This window comes from Amblyraja radiata, chromosome 5 (assembly GCF_010909765.2).
Source record: "Amblyraja radiata isolate CabotCenter1 chromosome 5, sAmbRad1.1.pri, whole genome shotgun sequence".
In the NCBI taxonomy this organism is placed as follows: domain Eukaryota; kingdom Metazoa; phylum Chordata; class Chondrichthyes; order Rajiformes; family Rajidae; genus Amblyraja; species Amblyraja radiata.
In genome coordinates this window covers 104,048,411-104,065,479 of record NC_045960.1, presented here as the reverse complement: position 1 = coordinate 104,065,479, position 17,069 = coordinate 104,048,411, and the positions used below count along the sequence as shown (strand labels likewise).

At 46.8% G+C, this 17,069-nt stretch overlaps 1 protein-coding gene across 2 annotated transcripts in view; it reads right to left on the bottom strand.

The window, feature by feature from the left end:
• The window catches only part of grik2 (glutamate ionotropic receptor kainate type subunit 2), a 495,196-nt gene that overhangs the window by 56,194 nt on the left and 421,933 nt on the right, over window positions 1-17,069 (bottom strand). For both annotated transcript variants that reach the window (XM_033021917.1, XM_033021916.1), the window contains exon 14: window positions 14,860-15,077. In XM_033021917.1, the coding sequence (XP_032877808.1) occupies window positions 14,860-15,077 (218 nt within the window). The remainder of the gene's footprint in view (window positions 1-14,859; window positions 15,078-17,069) is intronic.

Below are 17,069 nucleotides of genomic sequence, written 5' to 3'. Positions count from 1 at the left end.
AGCTGCTGAATATCCCGCGGTCTAGGCATAAGCTTAGGGGCGACCGTGCCTTTGCGGTTGCAGCCCCTAGACTGTGGAACAGCATCCCCCTTCCCATCAGAACTGCTCCCTCCATCGACTCCTTTAAGTCAAGACTAAAAACGTATCTATACTCCCAAGCCTTTCCTGACGTCCACTGAGCGAGGGTTATATGTATATATCTATGTAGTTTGTTTGTTTATACTATTCTTATAACAAATGTAAAGCACTTTGGCCAACGAGAGTTGTTTTTTAAATGTGCTATATAAATAAATGTGACTTGACTTGCCTTGACTTGACCTGGACTTGAACCCATTTCTCTCCTCCCCCTCCCCTTCCACCCACATTCCTTCCTCTGGTTTCACAATTCACAACACTGTAAATGGCTCGATTGTAATCATGTATTGTCTTTCTGCTGACTGGTTAGCACGCAACAAAAGCTTTTCACTGTACCTCGTTACACGTGACAATAAACTAAACTGAACCCATCTCTCCTTATCTCACACCTATATTCGTTGCAGCTCTGGCCTTTGTCCAACCACCTGCCTAAACAAAACCTCCCTTCTACCTGTATCCACCTATCTCTTGTCAGTCTTTGCCCTGCCCCCTCTCTATTCCAGGTTTCTCCTCCCCCCCCCCCCTCCATTCAACCACTGCCAGTATGAAGAAGGGTCATGAATTCCTATAAAATGATCATATTGAATGGCGGTGCTGTCTCGAAGGGCCGAATGGCCTACTCCTGCACCTATGTTTCTATGTTTCTCTGGCCACGGCCCAAAGTGTCACCGCTGCATGTTCTCCAGAGGTGGATCGTCAAGAGCATGGTTGGGCCGTCAAAAAGCAGCCCGGTTGGGGGCCGTCGAGAACAAAGGGGATCCCAGCGACGGGGGCCGCCTGCTGCCACATTCGTCGCCAAGCAGAAAACAGGACCGTTCGGTGAACCTTTGTAACTTTGTCAGCGCCAGAAACATGGCGACATTTGTGTGCTGCCTCGGTGAGGTCTGCTGTATGACTTTACCGGGCTGTGTGCAAGACAAAGCGTTTTACTGCACCTCGTTTTAGTTTAGAGATGCAGTGCAGAAGCAGGCCCCTTTGGCCCGCCGAGTCCGCGCCGACCAGTGATCCCCGCACATTAACACTACCCTACACACATCAGGGACAAGTTACATTTATACCAAGCCAATTAACCTACAAACCTGTATGTCTTTGAAATGTGGGAGGAAACCGAAGAACTCGGAGAAAACCCACGCAGGTCACGGGGAGAACGTACAAACTCCGTACAGACAGCGCCCGTAGTCGGGATCGAACCCGGGTCTCCGACACCGTGAGGCAGTAGCTCTACACTTCTGCGCCACCGTGCTGCGGTACATGTGACAATAAAATATAATTGAATCATTGAATGTTACATTACCCGCTGTTGCTCCAGCACTTGCGAGGATGTGGCCAGGACTAGAGGGTGTGAGCTATAGGGAGAATTTGAGTAGGCTGGAACTCTGTTCCATGGAGCACAGAAGGATAAAGGGCCTGTCCCACGAGCATGCAACCTGCATGCGGCAAGCGCGACCTAAAGGGCCTTTCCCACCAGCATGCGCCTGCATGCGACAAGCGCAACCTAACGTGGTCGCTTGATCCGTACGGCCTCGCGGGGCTGGTCCCACTTCGATCGCCGGAGCCGTATGGAGTTGTGCGGAGCTGGTCCCGACATCGCGCGGGGCTCCGAATAATTGACCGTGTTCAAAAATTCCACGCGGCAACGGCCTGCCGGCCCGCAGCCACCTCCGCGCAGCTCCCGCTTCTGGTTTGGTCGCGCTTGCCGCATGCCGTACGGCTCAAGCGACCACGTTAGGTCGCGCTTGCCGCATGCAGGCGCATGCTGGTGGGACCGGCCCTTGAGGGGTGATCTCATAGAGGTGAATAAAAACACGAGAGGAATAAGTTGGGTAGATGCACAGAGTCTCTTGCCCAGAGTAGAGCGATTGGAGACCAGAGGTCATAGGATTAAGGTGAAGGAGAAAAGATTTAATAGGAATCTGAGGGGTAACTTTTTCACACAAAGGGTGGTGGGTGTGTATGGAACAAGCTGCCAGAGGAGGTAGTTGAGGCTGGGACTATCCCAACATTTAAGAAACATTTATACAGGTAAATGGATAGGACAGGTTTGGAGGGATATGGACCAAACGCGGGCAGGTGGGACTAGTGTCGCTGGGACATGTTGGCCGGTGTGGGCAAGTTGTGCTGGAGCATCTGTGTCTATTTTGTAAACCAGCATCTGCATTCCCTCGTTCCTATAAAATCAGATCCATCATTGCTTTTCACAAAGGAAATTAAATCTTGACCAGATAACTGCATAATATCACCCCATTTTGGGTTACAGTTTTATATTCAGTCCAAGCGAATTTTCTTCATCTTAAGAAAGGCTTATCTTTAGATCTATGAGGAGTCAGGGACAGATATGTATGATAAATATGTTTGTTTAGCAGAGGAGAGCACCTTCATAAAGGCAAGCGAGCAACAGTTTTTATTGCCTAATACAATGTGACAACAGCTGGTGTTTGCAGGAGGAAGATTAGAACTAATAACAGCCCCTAGTCTGCCGCAGAAGTAGTTTTATGGAACAAAGTGACAGATGCAAAGTTTATCATTGTCCAAACAGATGCGGTATTTACTGGTTGGAATATGCGACAAAAATAGAGTTTCTCAACAAAAATAGATTTAATGGCAACCAATTGCAGAAGTAGTGTTTGCAACATTCAGTAACAAAAGTTAGAATCAGAGAGTCAGGAAACAGGCCGTTCAGCCCACCTTGCCCACACTGGCCAAGATGCTCTATCTACACTAGTCCCACCTGCCTGTGTTTGGCCCATATCCCTCTAAATCTGTCCTATCGTAGAGTGATACAGCGTGGAAACAGGCCCCTCGGCCCAACTTGCCCACACCGGGAATCCATGTATCTGCCCAAATGTCTTTTAAACTGTCACAAAAAGGCATGATGTGAGAGGCTGTGAGTTGTTCATTGTCAAAAACCACAAAGTGTTGGAGTAACTGGGGAACATTGATAGACGACATTTCAGGTTGGGATCTCTCTTCACACCTGACAAGTCACCTATTCTTGTTCCTCAGAGATGTTGCCTGACCCACCCCAAGCACCCGAAGGCTTGTACGGCTCATTCAATCAGGATACATAGAAAATAAGTGCAGGAGTAGGCCATTCGGCCCTTCGAGCCTGCACCGCCATTCAATATGATCATGGCTGATCATCCAACTAGTATCCTGTACCTGCCTTCTCTCCATACCCCATGATCCCTTTAGCCACAAGGGCCACATCTAACTCCCTCTTAAATATAGACAATGAACTGTGGCCTCAACTACCTTCTGTGGCAGAGAATTCCACACATTCACCACTTTCTGTGTGTGAAAAAAAATGTTTTTCCCATCTCGGTCCTAAAAGGCTTCCCCCTTATCCTTAAACTGTGACCCTAGTTCTGGACTTCCCCAACATCGGGAACAATCTTCCTGCATCTAGCCTGTCTAACCCCATAAGAATTTTGTAAGTTTCTATAAGATCCCCCCTTAATCTTCTATATTCTAGCGAGTACAAGCCGAGTCTATCCAGTCTTTCTTCATATGAAAGTCCTGACATCCCAGGAATCAGTCTGGTGAACCTTCTCTGCACTCCCTCTATGGCAAGGATGTCTTTCCTCAGATTTGGATGGAGCAGTGATAGGGTTTAGTTTAGTTTGTTTCGTTTAGAGATACAGCATGGCCCACCGAGTCCGCACCGACCAGTGATCCCTGCGCACTAACACTATCCTAGACACGAGACGCCATTTACAGAGACCAATTAACGTACAACTTGCAGGTCTTTGGAATGTGGGAAGAAACCAGAGCACCTGGAGAAAACCCACGCAGGTCACGGGGAGAACGGACAAACTCCATACAGACAACACCCGTGGTCAGGATCCAACCCGGGTTTCTGGCGCTGTAAGGCAGCGACTCTATCGCTGCGCCGCCGTGCCACAGTGGTCTGCAATGTATGAACTCCGTACAGACAGTACACACGGTCAGGATCTAATCCAGGTCTGGGGCACCATAAGGCAGCAACTCTACTGCTGGGCTACCATGCCTCCCCTAATATGGTTAGCAGAGATACAAAGAACCCGGAATAGCACAACCCTCAATAGGCATTTTGGTGGACAAAGTCTGTGCCGAGCATGTTGCTTATTTAAACTTAAACCCGTCTGCTTCTCCATATACTTCCATTCATGTGTCTGTCTAAAATCCTCTTAAATAGAGGATTTTAAATTTGTCTTCTTTTTTAAAGTTTAAAATATGAAGTGGTACAGTAAATGTATTATGTTATTTTTGGCTTATATCGCTGTAATGTACACTACTTCTAATAAACATTTCTTTTTTTTTTTAAATAGATAGATAGTGCTCTTAAAGATAGCGGAGTTAGGGTATGGGGAGAAGGCTGGAACAGGGTACTGATTGTGAATGATCAGCCATGATCACATTGATTGGTTGTGCTGGCTCGAAGGGCCGAGTGGCCTACTCCTGCACCTATTGTCTATAAATATCATAATTGCATCTATTTCCATCACAAGCACAGGCAACATAATCCAGTCTCCTCCCTCACCGTGTGAAAAATATTTGCCCTGCACATCTTCGTATAACGTTCTCCCTCTGACCTTTCAGTTCTGCCCTCTTAGTTTCGTTTAGATTAGATTAGAGATACAGCGCAGAAACAGGCCCTTCGGCCCCTCCGAGTCCGCACCGACTAGCGATCACCCCGCACACTAACACTAACCTACACACACAGGGGACAATTTTTACATTTACACCAAGCCAATTAACCTACAAACCTGCACGTCTTTGGAGTGTGGGAGGAAACCGAAGATCCCGGAGAAAACCCACGGGGAGAATGTACAAACTCCGTATGGACAGCACCTGTAGTCAGGATCGAACCCGGGTCTCTGGCTCTGTAAGGCAACAACTCTACCTCTGCGCCACTGTGCCGCCTGTTCCCACGCTGTATGGCTCTATGACGCTATGACATGGATCAATTATGTAAACCAGAAAGTCTTCAGCCGAATGTCATTATTCATTTGCCTATGTGTTTCTGGTTTTGTTAGAGTCATAGTCATAGAGTGATGTGGTGTGGAAACAAGCCCTTTGGCCCAACTTGCCCACAACGGCCAATAATTCCCATCTACACGTCCCACCTGCCTGCACTTGGTCCATATCCCTCCAAACATGTCCTATTCATGTACCTGTCTAATTGTTTCTTAAACGTTGGGATAGTCCCAGCCTCAACTACCTCCTCTGGCAGCTTGTTCCATACACCCACCACCCTTTGTGTGAAAAAGTTACCTCTCAGATTCCTATTAAATCTTTTCCCCTTCACTTTAAACCTATGTCCTCTGGTCTATTTTTCGATTCCCATGCTCTGGGCAAGAGACTCTGTGCATCTACCTGATCTATTCCTCTCGTGATTTTATATGCCTCTATAAGATCATCCCTCATCCTCCTGCGCTGCAAGGAATAGAGTCCCAGCCTACTCAACCTCTCCCTATAGCTCACACCCTCTAGTCCTGGCAACATCTGGTTTGATATTCATAGCCAATGGAATGAACAGGAACCAGGAGTGAATTTGAATTCATAGCAACTCTTATGACACAAATGGAGCCACTCAGCGACAAGATTGTACACAGTGAGTGCGATGTTTTAGTTGAATAACAACAGCAATTGCATCAAAGTAATTTGTTTTACATATTATGCCTCAGGACATTTCTGAAACTCAGATGTGTTTATGCTTTGAAGACACAAGGAACTGCAGATGCAGGAATCTTGAGCAAAGTGCAAGAGGAACTTAACACAAGTCGTGTGACAATTGTACATGACATTGTTGAGGTCACATTTGAAGCATTGTGTTCAGTTTTGGTCACCGTGTTATCAGAACGGTGTTGTCAAGCTGGAAAGGGTGGAGTAAAGATTAACGAGGACATTGTCAAGACTCAAGGGCCTGAGCTGAGGAGGAGGAGAGGGGGGGGGGGGGGGGGTTGAGCAAGTTCCATTCCTTGGAGTGCAGAAGGAGGTGGAGTGATCTTAGAGGTGTACAAGATTGTGAGAGGAAAATGCACACAGTCTCTTGCCCAGAGTAGGGGAATCGAGAACCAGAGGACATAGGTCTAAAGTGAAGGGGGAAAGTGTGGTGGGTGTATGGAACGAGCTGCCAGAGGAGGTAGTTGAGGCAGGTATTATCGCAACATTCAAGAAACATTGAGCCAGGTACATGGATAGGACAGGTTTAGAGGGATATGGGTCAAACGCAGGCAGGTGACACTATTGTAGATGGGGCACGTTGGTCGGCATGGGCAAGTTGGGCCAAAGGGCATTTTTCCATGCTGTATCACTCTATGCATATGTCTCTTTATCCCTGAGTGAATTAGCAAAGGGATACCAAGCCAAAGGTGATATCAAGCAAAGGTTTAGCAAAGTATTTTAACAAGGAACTTACAGAACAAAGAGGTGGAATATAAGAAGAGGTGGAAGGTGGAATGAAGAGGTGAAACTTATTCAATAGACAATAGACAATAGGTGCAGGAGTAGCCCATTCGACCCTTCGAGCCAGCACCGCCATTCAATGTAATCATGGCTGATCATCCCCAATCAGTACCTCATTCCTGCCTTCTCCCCATATCCCTGACTCCGTTATCTTTAACAGCCCTATCTAGCTCTCTCTTGAAAGTATCCAGAGGACCTGCCTCCACCGCCCTCTGAGGTAGAGAATTCCACAGACTATTCATTCATTCAAAACGTCAAAGAGAGTGATGCTGAGCATGGGATTTAAACAATCCATAATGACGGGATAGGAGATGATGGTCATAGGTAATAGGAGCAGAATTAGGCCATTCGACCCATCAATTCTACTCCGCCATTCAATCATGACTGATCTATATTTCCCTCTCAACCCCATTCTCCTGCCTTCTCGCCATAACCCCTTACTGATCAATAAGATGCCTAACAACCTCCACCTTAAAAATATCCATTGTGGATACAGCACAGCGATTCGTGCTTGTAGATGGTGAACAGGCTTTGTGCTGCCAGAAGTGGAACAGGACAGTAAGTCGGAGAGTCGGTTTGTCAAGGAAGACTCTCTCTAACTTCTACAGGTGCACAGTCTAGAGCATGCTGACCGGTTGCATCGTGGCTTGGTTCGGCAATTTGAGCGCCCTGGAGAGGAAAAGACTACAAAAAGTAGTAAACACTGCCCAGTCCATGATCGGCTCTGACCTTCCTTCCATCGAGGGGATTTATCGCAGTCGCTGCCTCAAAAAGGCTGGCAGTATCATCAAAGACCCACACCATCCTGGCCACACACTCATCTCCCTGCTACCTTCAGGTAGAAGGTACAGGAGCCTGAAGACTGCAACAACCAGGTTCAGGAATAGCTACTTCCCCTCAGCCATCAGGCTATTAAACCTGGCTCGGACAAAACTCTGATTATTAGCAACCACTTTCTGTTATTTGCACTACCAGTTTATTTATTCATGTGTGTATATATTTATATCATGGTATATGGACACATTTATCTGTTTTGTAGTAAATGCCTACTATTTTCTGTGTGCTTAAGCAAAGCAAGAATTTCATTGTCCTATACAGGGACACATGACAATAAACTCACTTGAACTTGAACTTGAACTTAAGTCACTTATCCTCCTAATGCCATTCTCCTGCTTTCTCCCCATAATCCTTGATACAGGATGGTGCAAAAGGAACTGTTAATTTATTGGGGGACTAGTGTAGATGGAGGGGGGGGGGGGGAGGGGGGGTTCGGAACATTCATTTCAGAATGTGAAATTACAAGCAGACACAAAAAGCTGGAGTAAGAGTAACTCAACGGGTCAAGCTGCATCTCTCTGGAGGAAAGGAATATGTGACATTTCGGGCCGAGACTCTTCTTCAGACTGAGGGGCCTGTCCCACTTGCCGATTTTTTTCGGCGACATATCAGTGTCGCCAAAAGATTTTGAACATTTCAAAATCCAGCGGCGACAAAACAAATGTTGTGACTCCACGCGTCATACGTTATCCCGCTGCGTCACGCTGCAAATTTTTCAGTGACCTGATACGTCAGTCAATGATGCCGGCAGTCGCCGAAAAAATCGCCAAGTGGGACAAGCCCTTGAGAGTCAGGGGAAAGGGAAACAAGAGATATAGACGGTGATATAGAGAAATTTAGAACAAATTAATGAAAGATATGCAAACAAGTAACGATGATCGACAGAAAGTGGAACCCACCATGGTCCATTGTTAGCTGTGGGGTAGAGGTGATAACGAGTTACAACAACTAATGTGGGGGAGGGACAGAGAGAGAGGGGATGCAAGGGTTACTTGAAGTTAGTGAAATCAATATTCGTGCCGCTGGGGTGTAAGCTGCCCAAGAGAAATATGAGGTGCTGTTCCTCCAATTTGTGCTGGGCCTCACTCAGTCAGGCACGGAAATCGCTATCAAAACATGGGGGGGACCGGGGAGGGACACAACTTCATGGCGGCCGCGCATGCATGCGCACACTCACACACACAGGCGTGGCTTCGGTGGCTTCAGCCGTGGGCCCTGTGGATGGTAATTAATTCAGGATTCTTTCAGTTTCCAGCCCCGCGATGTGGATGCTTCTACTACCGGGCCGTTACCGTTAGAATGAGTCAACTAGTGCGGGTTTGTACCACAGATTTAAAACACACACTGGACATCATGCTGGACAACATAATATAGGACAGGCCACAATACCTTACAAAGCTTGTAATCGGGGGGGGGAACTGTCCCCACCTCTGAACACATGGAGGGGACACACTCCTCCCGTCCCCCCCTGGGATTTCCGCCCCTGTTCACTCTGACAGTGGAGGAGGCCCAGGACAGAAAGGCCAGTGTGGGAATGGGCAGGGGAGCTAAAGTGTTTGGCAACTGGGAGATCAAATTACAAGGACAGACTGAGATAATTTCTTCACGTAAAAAGGTTAGGCTTTAAAAGACTGAACTGAAGAGACTGGAAGCATTAGAGAGACAAGTCAATTGACTTCTGAATTACACTATCCAATTTCCAATATTTATTAACATTTCTGTGCAGCACTCAAAGGACATCAAAACGTCAGAGTCAAGCTGACCAAATTAAGGCTGAAGGAAGGCCAAAAAGTAAATATGCAACGAAGACTAGTTAATGTTGATCGATTCATTTAAAACAGAGTTGGAGGGGAAACAAATTTAGTGGTGAAACAAGTTGATTGATCTATTGGCATTTTCTTGGAACCCAATTAAAGGCCGTAATTAAAAATATCACTGTGTAATTACATTGATATACAAAATGTATGCATTCTCGTACCAGTTGTGGAGCTGGAGGCTCATCAAGTTGATGTTTCTCTGCAGAAATGATGGTAAAGTGTACTCTTTAGTAAAAGCAATCAGGAATGTGCAGATACTTATTTGTCCTTGTTCATAATTGTCCTGTGGTATTGGTTTGAGAATGAATGTTTCTGTTTGAAGATGGGTACTTTGGGGAAATGAAGAGCCGAGTACGATGATTTCAATCAGAGGTTTCAATATCCTTATTCCCTGTATTACTCTTCATCTGTTCCTGGTTTTCAACCTAGCTCTAATATACTCCTGTGATTTATGAACCTATGCCCGTCCACTGCTGAAAACAGTGCCATCTCTTTCTTCAGACCAGAAAGATCAGCCTGTTGCCCATATATATCATCATCATCATCATCGTTGAAAACATCAACGGGGACGGTGCCTTACGATATGTACGATAGTGATCGCAACTTCCACTGAGTTTAAGAAGGAACTGCAGATGCTGGAAAATCAAAGGTAGACAAAAATGCTGGAGAAACTCAGCGGGTGAGGCAGCATCCATGGAGCGAAGGAAATATGCGACGTTTCGGGTCGAGACCCTTCTTCAGACTGATGTAAGGGTGGGGGGGGGGACGGGAAGAAGAATGGAAGTGGAGACAGTGGGTTGAGGGAGAGCTGGGAAGGGGAGGGGAAAGAAGGAGAAGGCAGGGACTTCCTGAAATTGGAGAAGACAATATTCATACCGCTGGGATGTAAACTACCCAAGTGAAATATGAGGTGCTGCTCCTCCAATTTACGGTGGGCCTCACTCTGGCCATGGAGGAGGCCCAGCACAGAAAGGTCGGATTCGGAATGGGAGAGGGAGTTGAAGTGCTGAGCCACCGGGTTGGTTATTGTGAACCGAGCGGTGATGTTTGGCGAAGCGATCGCCAAGCCTACACTTGGTCTCACCGATGTAGAACAGCTGATATGTAGAGCAGCGGATGCAATAGATGAGGTTGGAGGAGGTGCAGGTGAACCTCTGTCATATCTGGAAAGACTGCTTGGGTCCTTGATTGGAGTCAAGGGGGGAGGTAAAGCGACAAGTGTAGCATTGCCTGCGGTTGCAAGGGATAGTGCCCGGAGAGGGGGTGGTTTGAGTGGGAAGGGATGAATTAACGAATTGACGAATTGACCAGGGAGTTATGGTGGGAGCGGTCTATGTGGAAAGCCGAAAGGGGAGGAGATGGGAAGATGTGGCCAGTGGTGGGACAGTGATCGCAACTTTTACTGAAGTGTGGATGGCCGTTGGCTTGCTAGGAGCTCATTTGTCCTTTAACACGTCTTGTTTTTGGTCCTGCTGAGGGTCAACAGCCCCCTCCTCACCTGGCAAACCAAGTGGGGGAGACGGTTTAGTCGCCGACCATCCGACCATAGAGCAGGTAGCACGGGATTACATGGTACCCGTGATCGAGGTAACTCCCCCCGACCCGACCTGATATATGAAGGTATATGTTAGTTACAATACAGAATGTCTAGTCTAATCCTGGGACCTCATTTCATGGTTAGAAGTTCTATGTGCAGAATTAAGCGATTCGGCACATCGAGTCTACTCTGCCTGAGGTCAATAGACAATAGACAATAGGTGCAGGAGTAGGCCATTCGGCCCTTCAAGCCAGTACAGCCATTCAATGTGATCATGGCTGATCATCCACAATCAGTACCCCGTTCCTGCCTTCTCCCCATATCCCTTGACACCGCTATCTTTAAGAACCCTATTTAGCTCTCTCTTGAAAGTATCCAGAGAACCGGCCTCCACCGCCCTCTGAAGCAGAGAATTCCACAGGCTCACAACTCTTTGTGTGAAAAAGTGTTTTCTCATCTCTGTTCGGCACATCGAGTCTACTCCATTCTTCTGCCTTCTCCCCATAAACCCCTAACACCCGTACTAGTCAAGAATCTATCACTTAGAATTTACCACCTTAAAAATATCAATTGATGGCTTCCACAGCCGTCTGTGGCAATGAATTCCACAGATTCACCACCCTCTGACTAAAGAGAATCCTCCTCATCTCCTTTCTAAAGGTACTTGTCATTCACCGGCCGTGTATCCCTGAGATCCAAGCATCCCACTAACTAGCTCAGACGTACAGCAATGTAGTTGCCGACCAGTCGCCCAAATCATATGGATTTAAAAAAATCTGCTGTGCATTTTCCCAATTTGCCAAGTGAGATTTGATAGAAGATGGCAGACTTCTACTTTAGCAATTGATGGCGAAAAGAAGCAGGTACTCTTCCTTTGGTAGCAAGGACCCACATGTTTAGTTTAGTTTAGTCCAGAGATACAGTGCGAAAACAGGCCCTTCGTCCCACCGAGGCCGCATCAACCAGCGATCCCCGCAGACTTAAGGGCCTGTCCCACTCGGCCGTCATTTGCGCGTAATCTACGTGACATAATTTACGAGTCACGGCGCATGACGCGCACATTGTGACACGCACGTGATGCACGCATGGAGCGAGTTACCCGCGCATGGTGCGTGGTGACATAGGCAGTGACGTGCAGTCGAGCGCAGCATCCCAGGATTTTGTGATGTACAAAATCTTTGCGAGCCATCTGCGTGACGTGCAAATGACGGCCAAGTGGAAAAGTCCCTTTACATTATCCTACACACACTAGCAACAATATACCAATAATACCAAGCCAATTAACCTACAAATCTGCATGTTTATGGAGTGTGGGAGGAAACCAGAGATCCCGGGGAAAATCCACGTGGTCGCAGGGAGAACGTACAAACTCCGTACAGACAGCACACGTAGTCAGGATTGAATCCAGGTCTCTGGCGCTGTAAGACAGCAACTCAACCGCTGCACCACCGTGACTCCATGCCCTACTCGTGACCAGCTCGTTGGCTATAATATTAACATTACAGCGCTACAGCTCTCTGCGAACTTCGATCAGAAGCCAATTGTCTCCGCACACTGTAATTTCTGCTTACTGTTTTTGGAGTGTATATCATATTTAGAAATGATCGTTCCAAAATAGAATTCAAACCATGGAAGGTGCCTTAATTTTTTCTTTCCTTGCATTTCATTAAAGAAATAAAGTATAACTCACCAAGTGATTAAAAACCACCGTATGAAACCATGAGTCACAGAACCATAACTATGTTTGGATATATCAGAAATCTTAATCATTATCCCATTGTTGCAGTTCGATGCTGATTCACAATCCGAAGCTTACTCAATGTTATTCATCAATGTCACTTTGACAATATAAAAACATAGCACACAGATATGTCTCTCTAACCTTGGGTAACTTACTACCCAGCGGACATTGAGTAATTTCATCTCATATTCCCGTACCCTGCCCCCCCCCCCCCCTCCTCCTTAGTCGACCAGTTCCACAGACTACACTTTATTTCTATTGAGACCACACCTTGCCTAGCCAACAATGGGACCTGCCAGGCCTGAGGTCAATAGACAATAGGTGCAGGAGTAGGCCATTCGGCCCTTCGAGACAGCACTGCCATTCAAAGTGATCATGGCTGATCATCCACAATCAGTGCCCCGTTCCTGCCTTCTCCCCATATCCCCTGGCATTGCTATCTTCAAGAGCCCTATCTAGCTCTCTCTTGAAAGTATCCAGAGAACCAGCCTCCACCGCCCTCTGAGGCAGAGAATTCCACAGACTCACCACTCTCTGTGTGAAAAAGTGTTTCCTCATCTATGTTCTAAATGGCTCACTCCTTATTCTTAAACTGTGGCCCCTGGTTCTGGACTCCCTCAACATCGGGAACATGTCTCTAGCCTCTAGCATGTCCAAACCCTTAATAATCGTATATGATTCAATAAGATCCCTTCTCATCCTTCTAAATTCCAGAGTATACAAGCCCAGCCGCTCCATTCTCTCAGCATATGACAGTCCCGCTATCCCGGGAATTAACCTTGTGAACCTCCGCTGCACTCCCTCAATAGCAAGAATGTCCTTCCTCAAATCTGGAGACCAAAACTGCACACAATACTCCAGCTGTGGTCTCACTAGGGCCCTGTACAACTGCAGAAGGACCTCTTTGCTCCTATACTCAACTCCTCTTGTTATGAAGGCCAACATGCCATTCGCTTTCTTTACTGCCTGCTGTACCTACATGCTTATTGGTTGATGATCAAGGACCCCAGATCCCATTGTACTTCCTCTTTTCCCAACTTGGCACCATTTAGATAATAATCTGCCTTCCTGTTTTTGCTACCAAAGTGGATAACCTCACATTTATCCACATTAAACTGCATCTGCCATGCATCTGCCCACTCACCCAACCTGTCCAGCTCACCCTGCATTCTCATAGCATCCTCCTCACAGTTCACACTGCCACCCAGCTTTGTGTTATCTGCAAATTTGCTAATGTTACTTTGAATCCCTTCATCTAAATCATTGATGTATATTGTAAATAGCTGCGATCCCAGCACCGAGCCTTGCGGTACACCACTATTTACTGCCTGCCATTCTGAAAGGGACCTGTTAATCCCTACTCTTTGTTTCCTGTCTGCCAACCAATTTTCTATCCATGTCAGCACTCTACCCCCAATACCATGTGCCATAATTTTGCCCGCTAATCTCCTATGTGGGACCTTATCAAATGCTTTCTGAGAATCCAGGTACACTACATCCACTGGCTCTCCCTTGTCCATTTTCAAAGTTACATCCTCAAAAAATTCTAGAAGATTAGTCAAGCATGATTTCCCCTTGAAAATCCATGCTGACTCGGACTGATCCTGTTACTGCTATCCAGGATCATTTGTAGCTGGCACTGAGCTTTTCTTGCCTCAAGCTCTTCACCAAACCCCTTACTTTTAGTCTGAAGAAGGATCCTGACCCCAAAAGTCACTCATCCTATTTCTCCTGAGATTCAGCCTGACCTGCTGAGTTTAATTTTGTTCAGTTTCGAGATACAGTGTGGAAACAAGCCCTTCGGCCCGCCGAGACCGCTCTGACCAGCAAGCCTGCACACTAACGCTATCCTACACACACTAAGGAAAAATTACAATTATACCAAGCCAATCAGCCTTCAAACATACTGTACATCTTTGGAGTGTGGGAGGAAACCGGAGATCCAGGAGAAAACCCACGTGGTCACGGGGAGAACGCACAAACTCTGTACAGGCAGCACCCTCAATCAGGAGTGAACCCGGTTCTCTGGCGCTGTAAGGCAGTAACTCAACCGGGCTTTGTTACTCCGTGCTTTCACAAGTTCGCAAGTTCTAGGGGTTGAATCAGGCCATTCAAGTCTACTCTGTCGTTAAATCATGGCTGCCTTCTCCCCTTAACCCCTGACACCAGTACTAATCTCTGCCGTAAAAATATCCATTGACCTGGCCTCCACAGCCTTCTGTGGCAACAAATTTCACAGATTCACAGCTTTGTGTCTCTCTAACCTACCTTGCTTTTAACTTTTCTTTGACGGCGATGAAGAGATGGGATTCAAGTAACGGCGTGCGCGGGCGGCAGAGACGTACCTTGAAGAAAGACACGGTGGCCCCATCAGTTACTGCCCCGTACTCTATCTTGGTCTGCTTGGCCAAGTCATCGGCTGAATCGATGGGAGACTCCATGCGTTCGACCGTGAGGAAGGCCGCCAGGTTTGCGGTGTACGACGAGATGATGATCAGGGTGAAGAACCACCAGATGCCACCCACGATCCTGGTGGAAAGGGCTTTGGGCATTAGTTCGGAACCTGGCGAGAGTGGTTGGGGGAGTGGAGGTGATGGTAGTTGGGGTAGGGGTGGGGGAACAAAAGTGATGGAGTTAAAGAGCATAGGGTGGCACAAGTGGTTCCGTTCATGGTCCGAATCACTAGACAAAAAAATATCGTGAAAATCACCACACTCTCAGACCAATCATATTTGGAACAATATAGTCAAGGGTTCAATTACATCAAGCGTTCCCAACCTGGGGTGAATTTACCCCCTGGGGGTACTTTTCGCCTACCCAGGGGGTAAATTTGTTGATTCTGGATTGGTACATATTTTTTCTCATTGACTGACTGCGTTTGGTTCTGGTATACCGGTATCTGTTCATCATTAGTTGTTCATAAATAAGTGAAATAATATTGCTTTTAAAGTTGCCAAGGGTAAACGGGACCAAAGATGTTGGGAACCCCTGAAATGCATGGCGTCCAAGTCTCCAAGGAGTGTTAATTGTGAATCTATAACCAGATGCATGGCTCTAGATCACTGATGGTAGAATATTTATGTATTTCCTTGCTTTCTATCATGAGAAATGCAATTGATAGCATCTCAGTAAACTCAATTCTTTAAAGAAAGCAAGCAAAACCGTTTGTCGCCATGGAAGAGATCAGACCTTCTGGCCAAGGTCTAGAATGACTTACGGAGGCTGCAGTCCTTCCCAACCGCTCTGCATCTCAAGATACAAAATATATCGAATGTTTACTGCCAATTTGCAGCGCTAACCTTTTGCGGTGGAATTGTGCCAACCTAGAGAGTGGTTGAGACTGTGAAAATTCATCATGCTTCAAGATCTGTTTAGAAATTGGCCAAGAAGAGTGTTTTCTATCCAAAGAATGAGCGAACCTATTCCTGGCAGATGTCTCCTTAGTCCTTGATGCCAATAGATTGGTAGCCACATAAAAAGTAATCAATTGGACAAAATGGAGTCATGGAGTTTAACAGCACAGAAAGAGGGCCTTAAGTTTACAATGCCCATGCCACACAGTTTCACCATCCACACTAATCCCATTTGCCTGCATTAGGTACATACCCTTCTGTGCCATGCCTATTCCAGTGCCTGTCTAATTGTCCCATACACGTAGTGTTTGCAATAAACTCCACCAACTCCTCTGGCAGCGCACTCTAGATGTCTTTGTGAAAAATATCTTTCTCCGCAGATCCACTTTGACATGGGGCGGCACAGTGGCACAGAGGTCAAGTTGCTGCCTTACAGCGCCCGAGACCTGGGTTTGACTCCAAACTACGGGTGCTGGCTGTATGGAGTCTGTACGTTCTCCCCGTGGCCACGTGGGTTTCCTCCCACACTCCAAAGACGTACAGGTTTGGAGGTTAACTGGCTTGGTATAATTGTAAGTTGTCCCTAGTGTGCAGGGTAGCTTTAGTGCACGGGGATCGGTGGTCAGGGCGGGCTCGGTGGGCCAAAGGGCCTGTTTCCGCACTATTATCTCTAAACGAAACTAAACTGAACTAAACTACTACCTTCCACCATAAACCTATGCCCTCTTGTTTTTGATATCCCTACCACGTGGAAAAGATTATTTCTATCTATGCCTCTTATTATTTTGTATATGGATAAGAACATTTCAGAGGCTATGGAGCAGGCACAAGCATGTGGGACTAGCGTAGATGGGATATTTTGGTTGGTATGGACAAGTTGGGCTGAAGGGCCTGTTTCCACGCTGTATGACATTCTATCTCTATTAGCTCACCCCTCTGCCTTTTTTGCCCCGTGTAAGAAGGAAAATATGGCCCATGCCATCTCCACCACCCTATCTACCTGTGTTGCCACTTTCTGGGAACTATAGACAATAGACAATAGGTGCAGGAGTAGGCCATTTGGCCCTTTGAGCCAGCACCACCATTCAATGTGATCATGGCTGATCGTCCACATTCAGTACCTCGTTCCTGCCTTCTCACCATATCCCCTGACTCCGCTATCTTTGAGAGATCTTTGAGAACTATGGACTTGATCTCCAAGA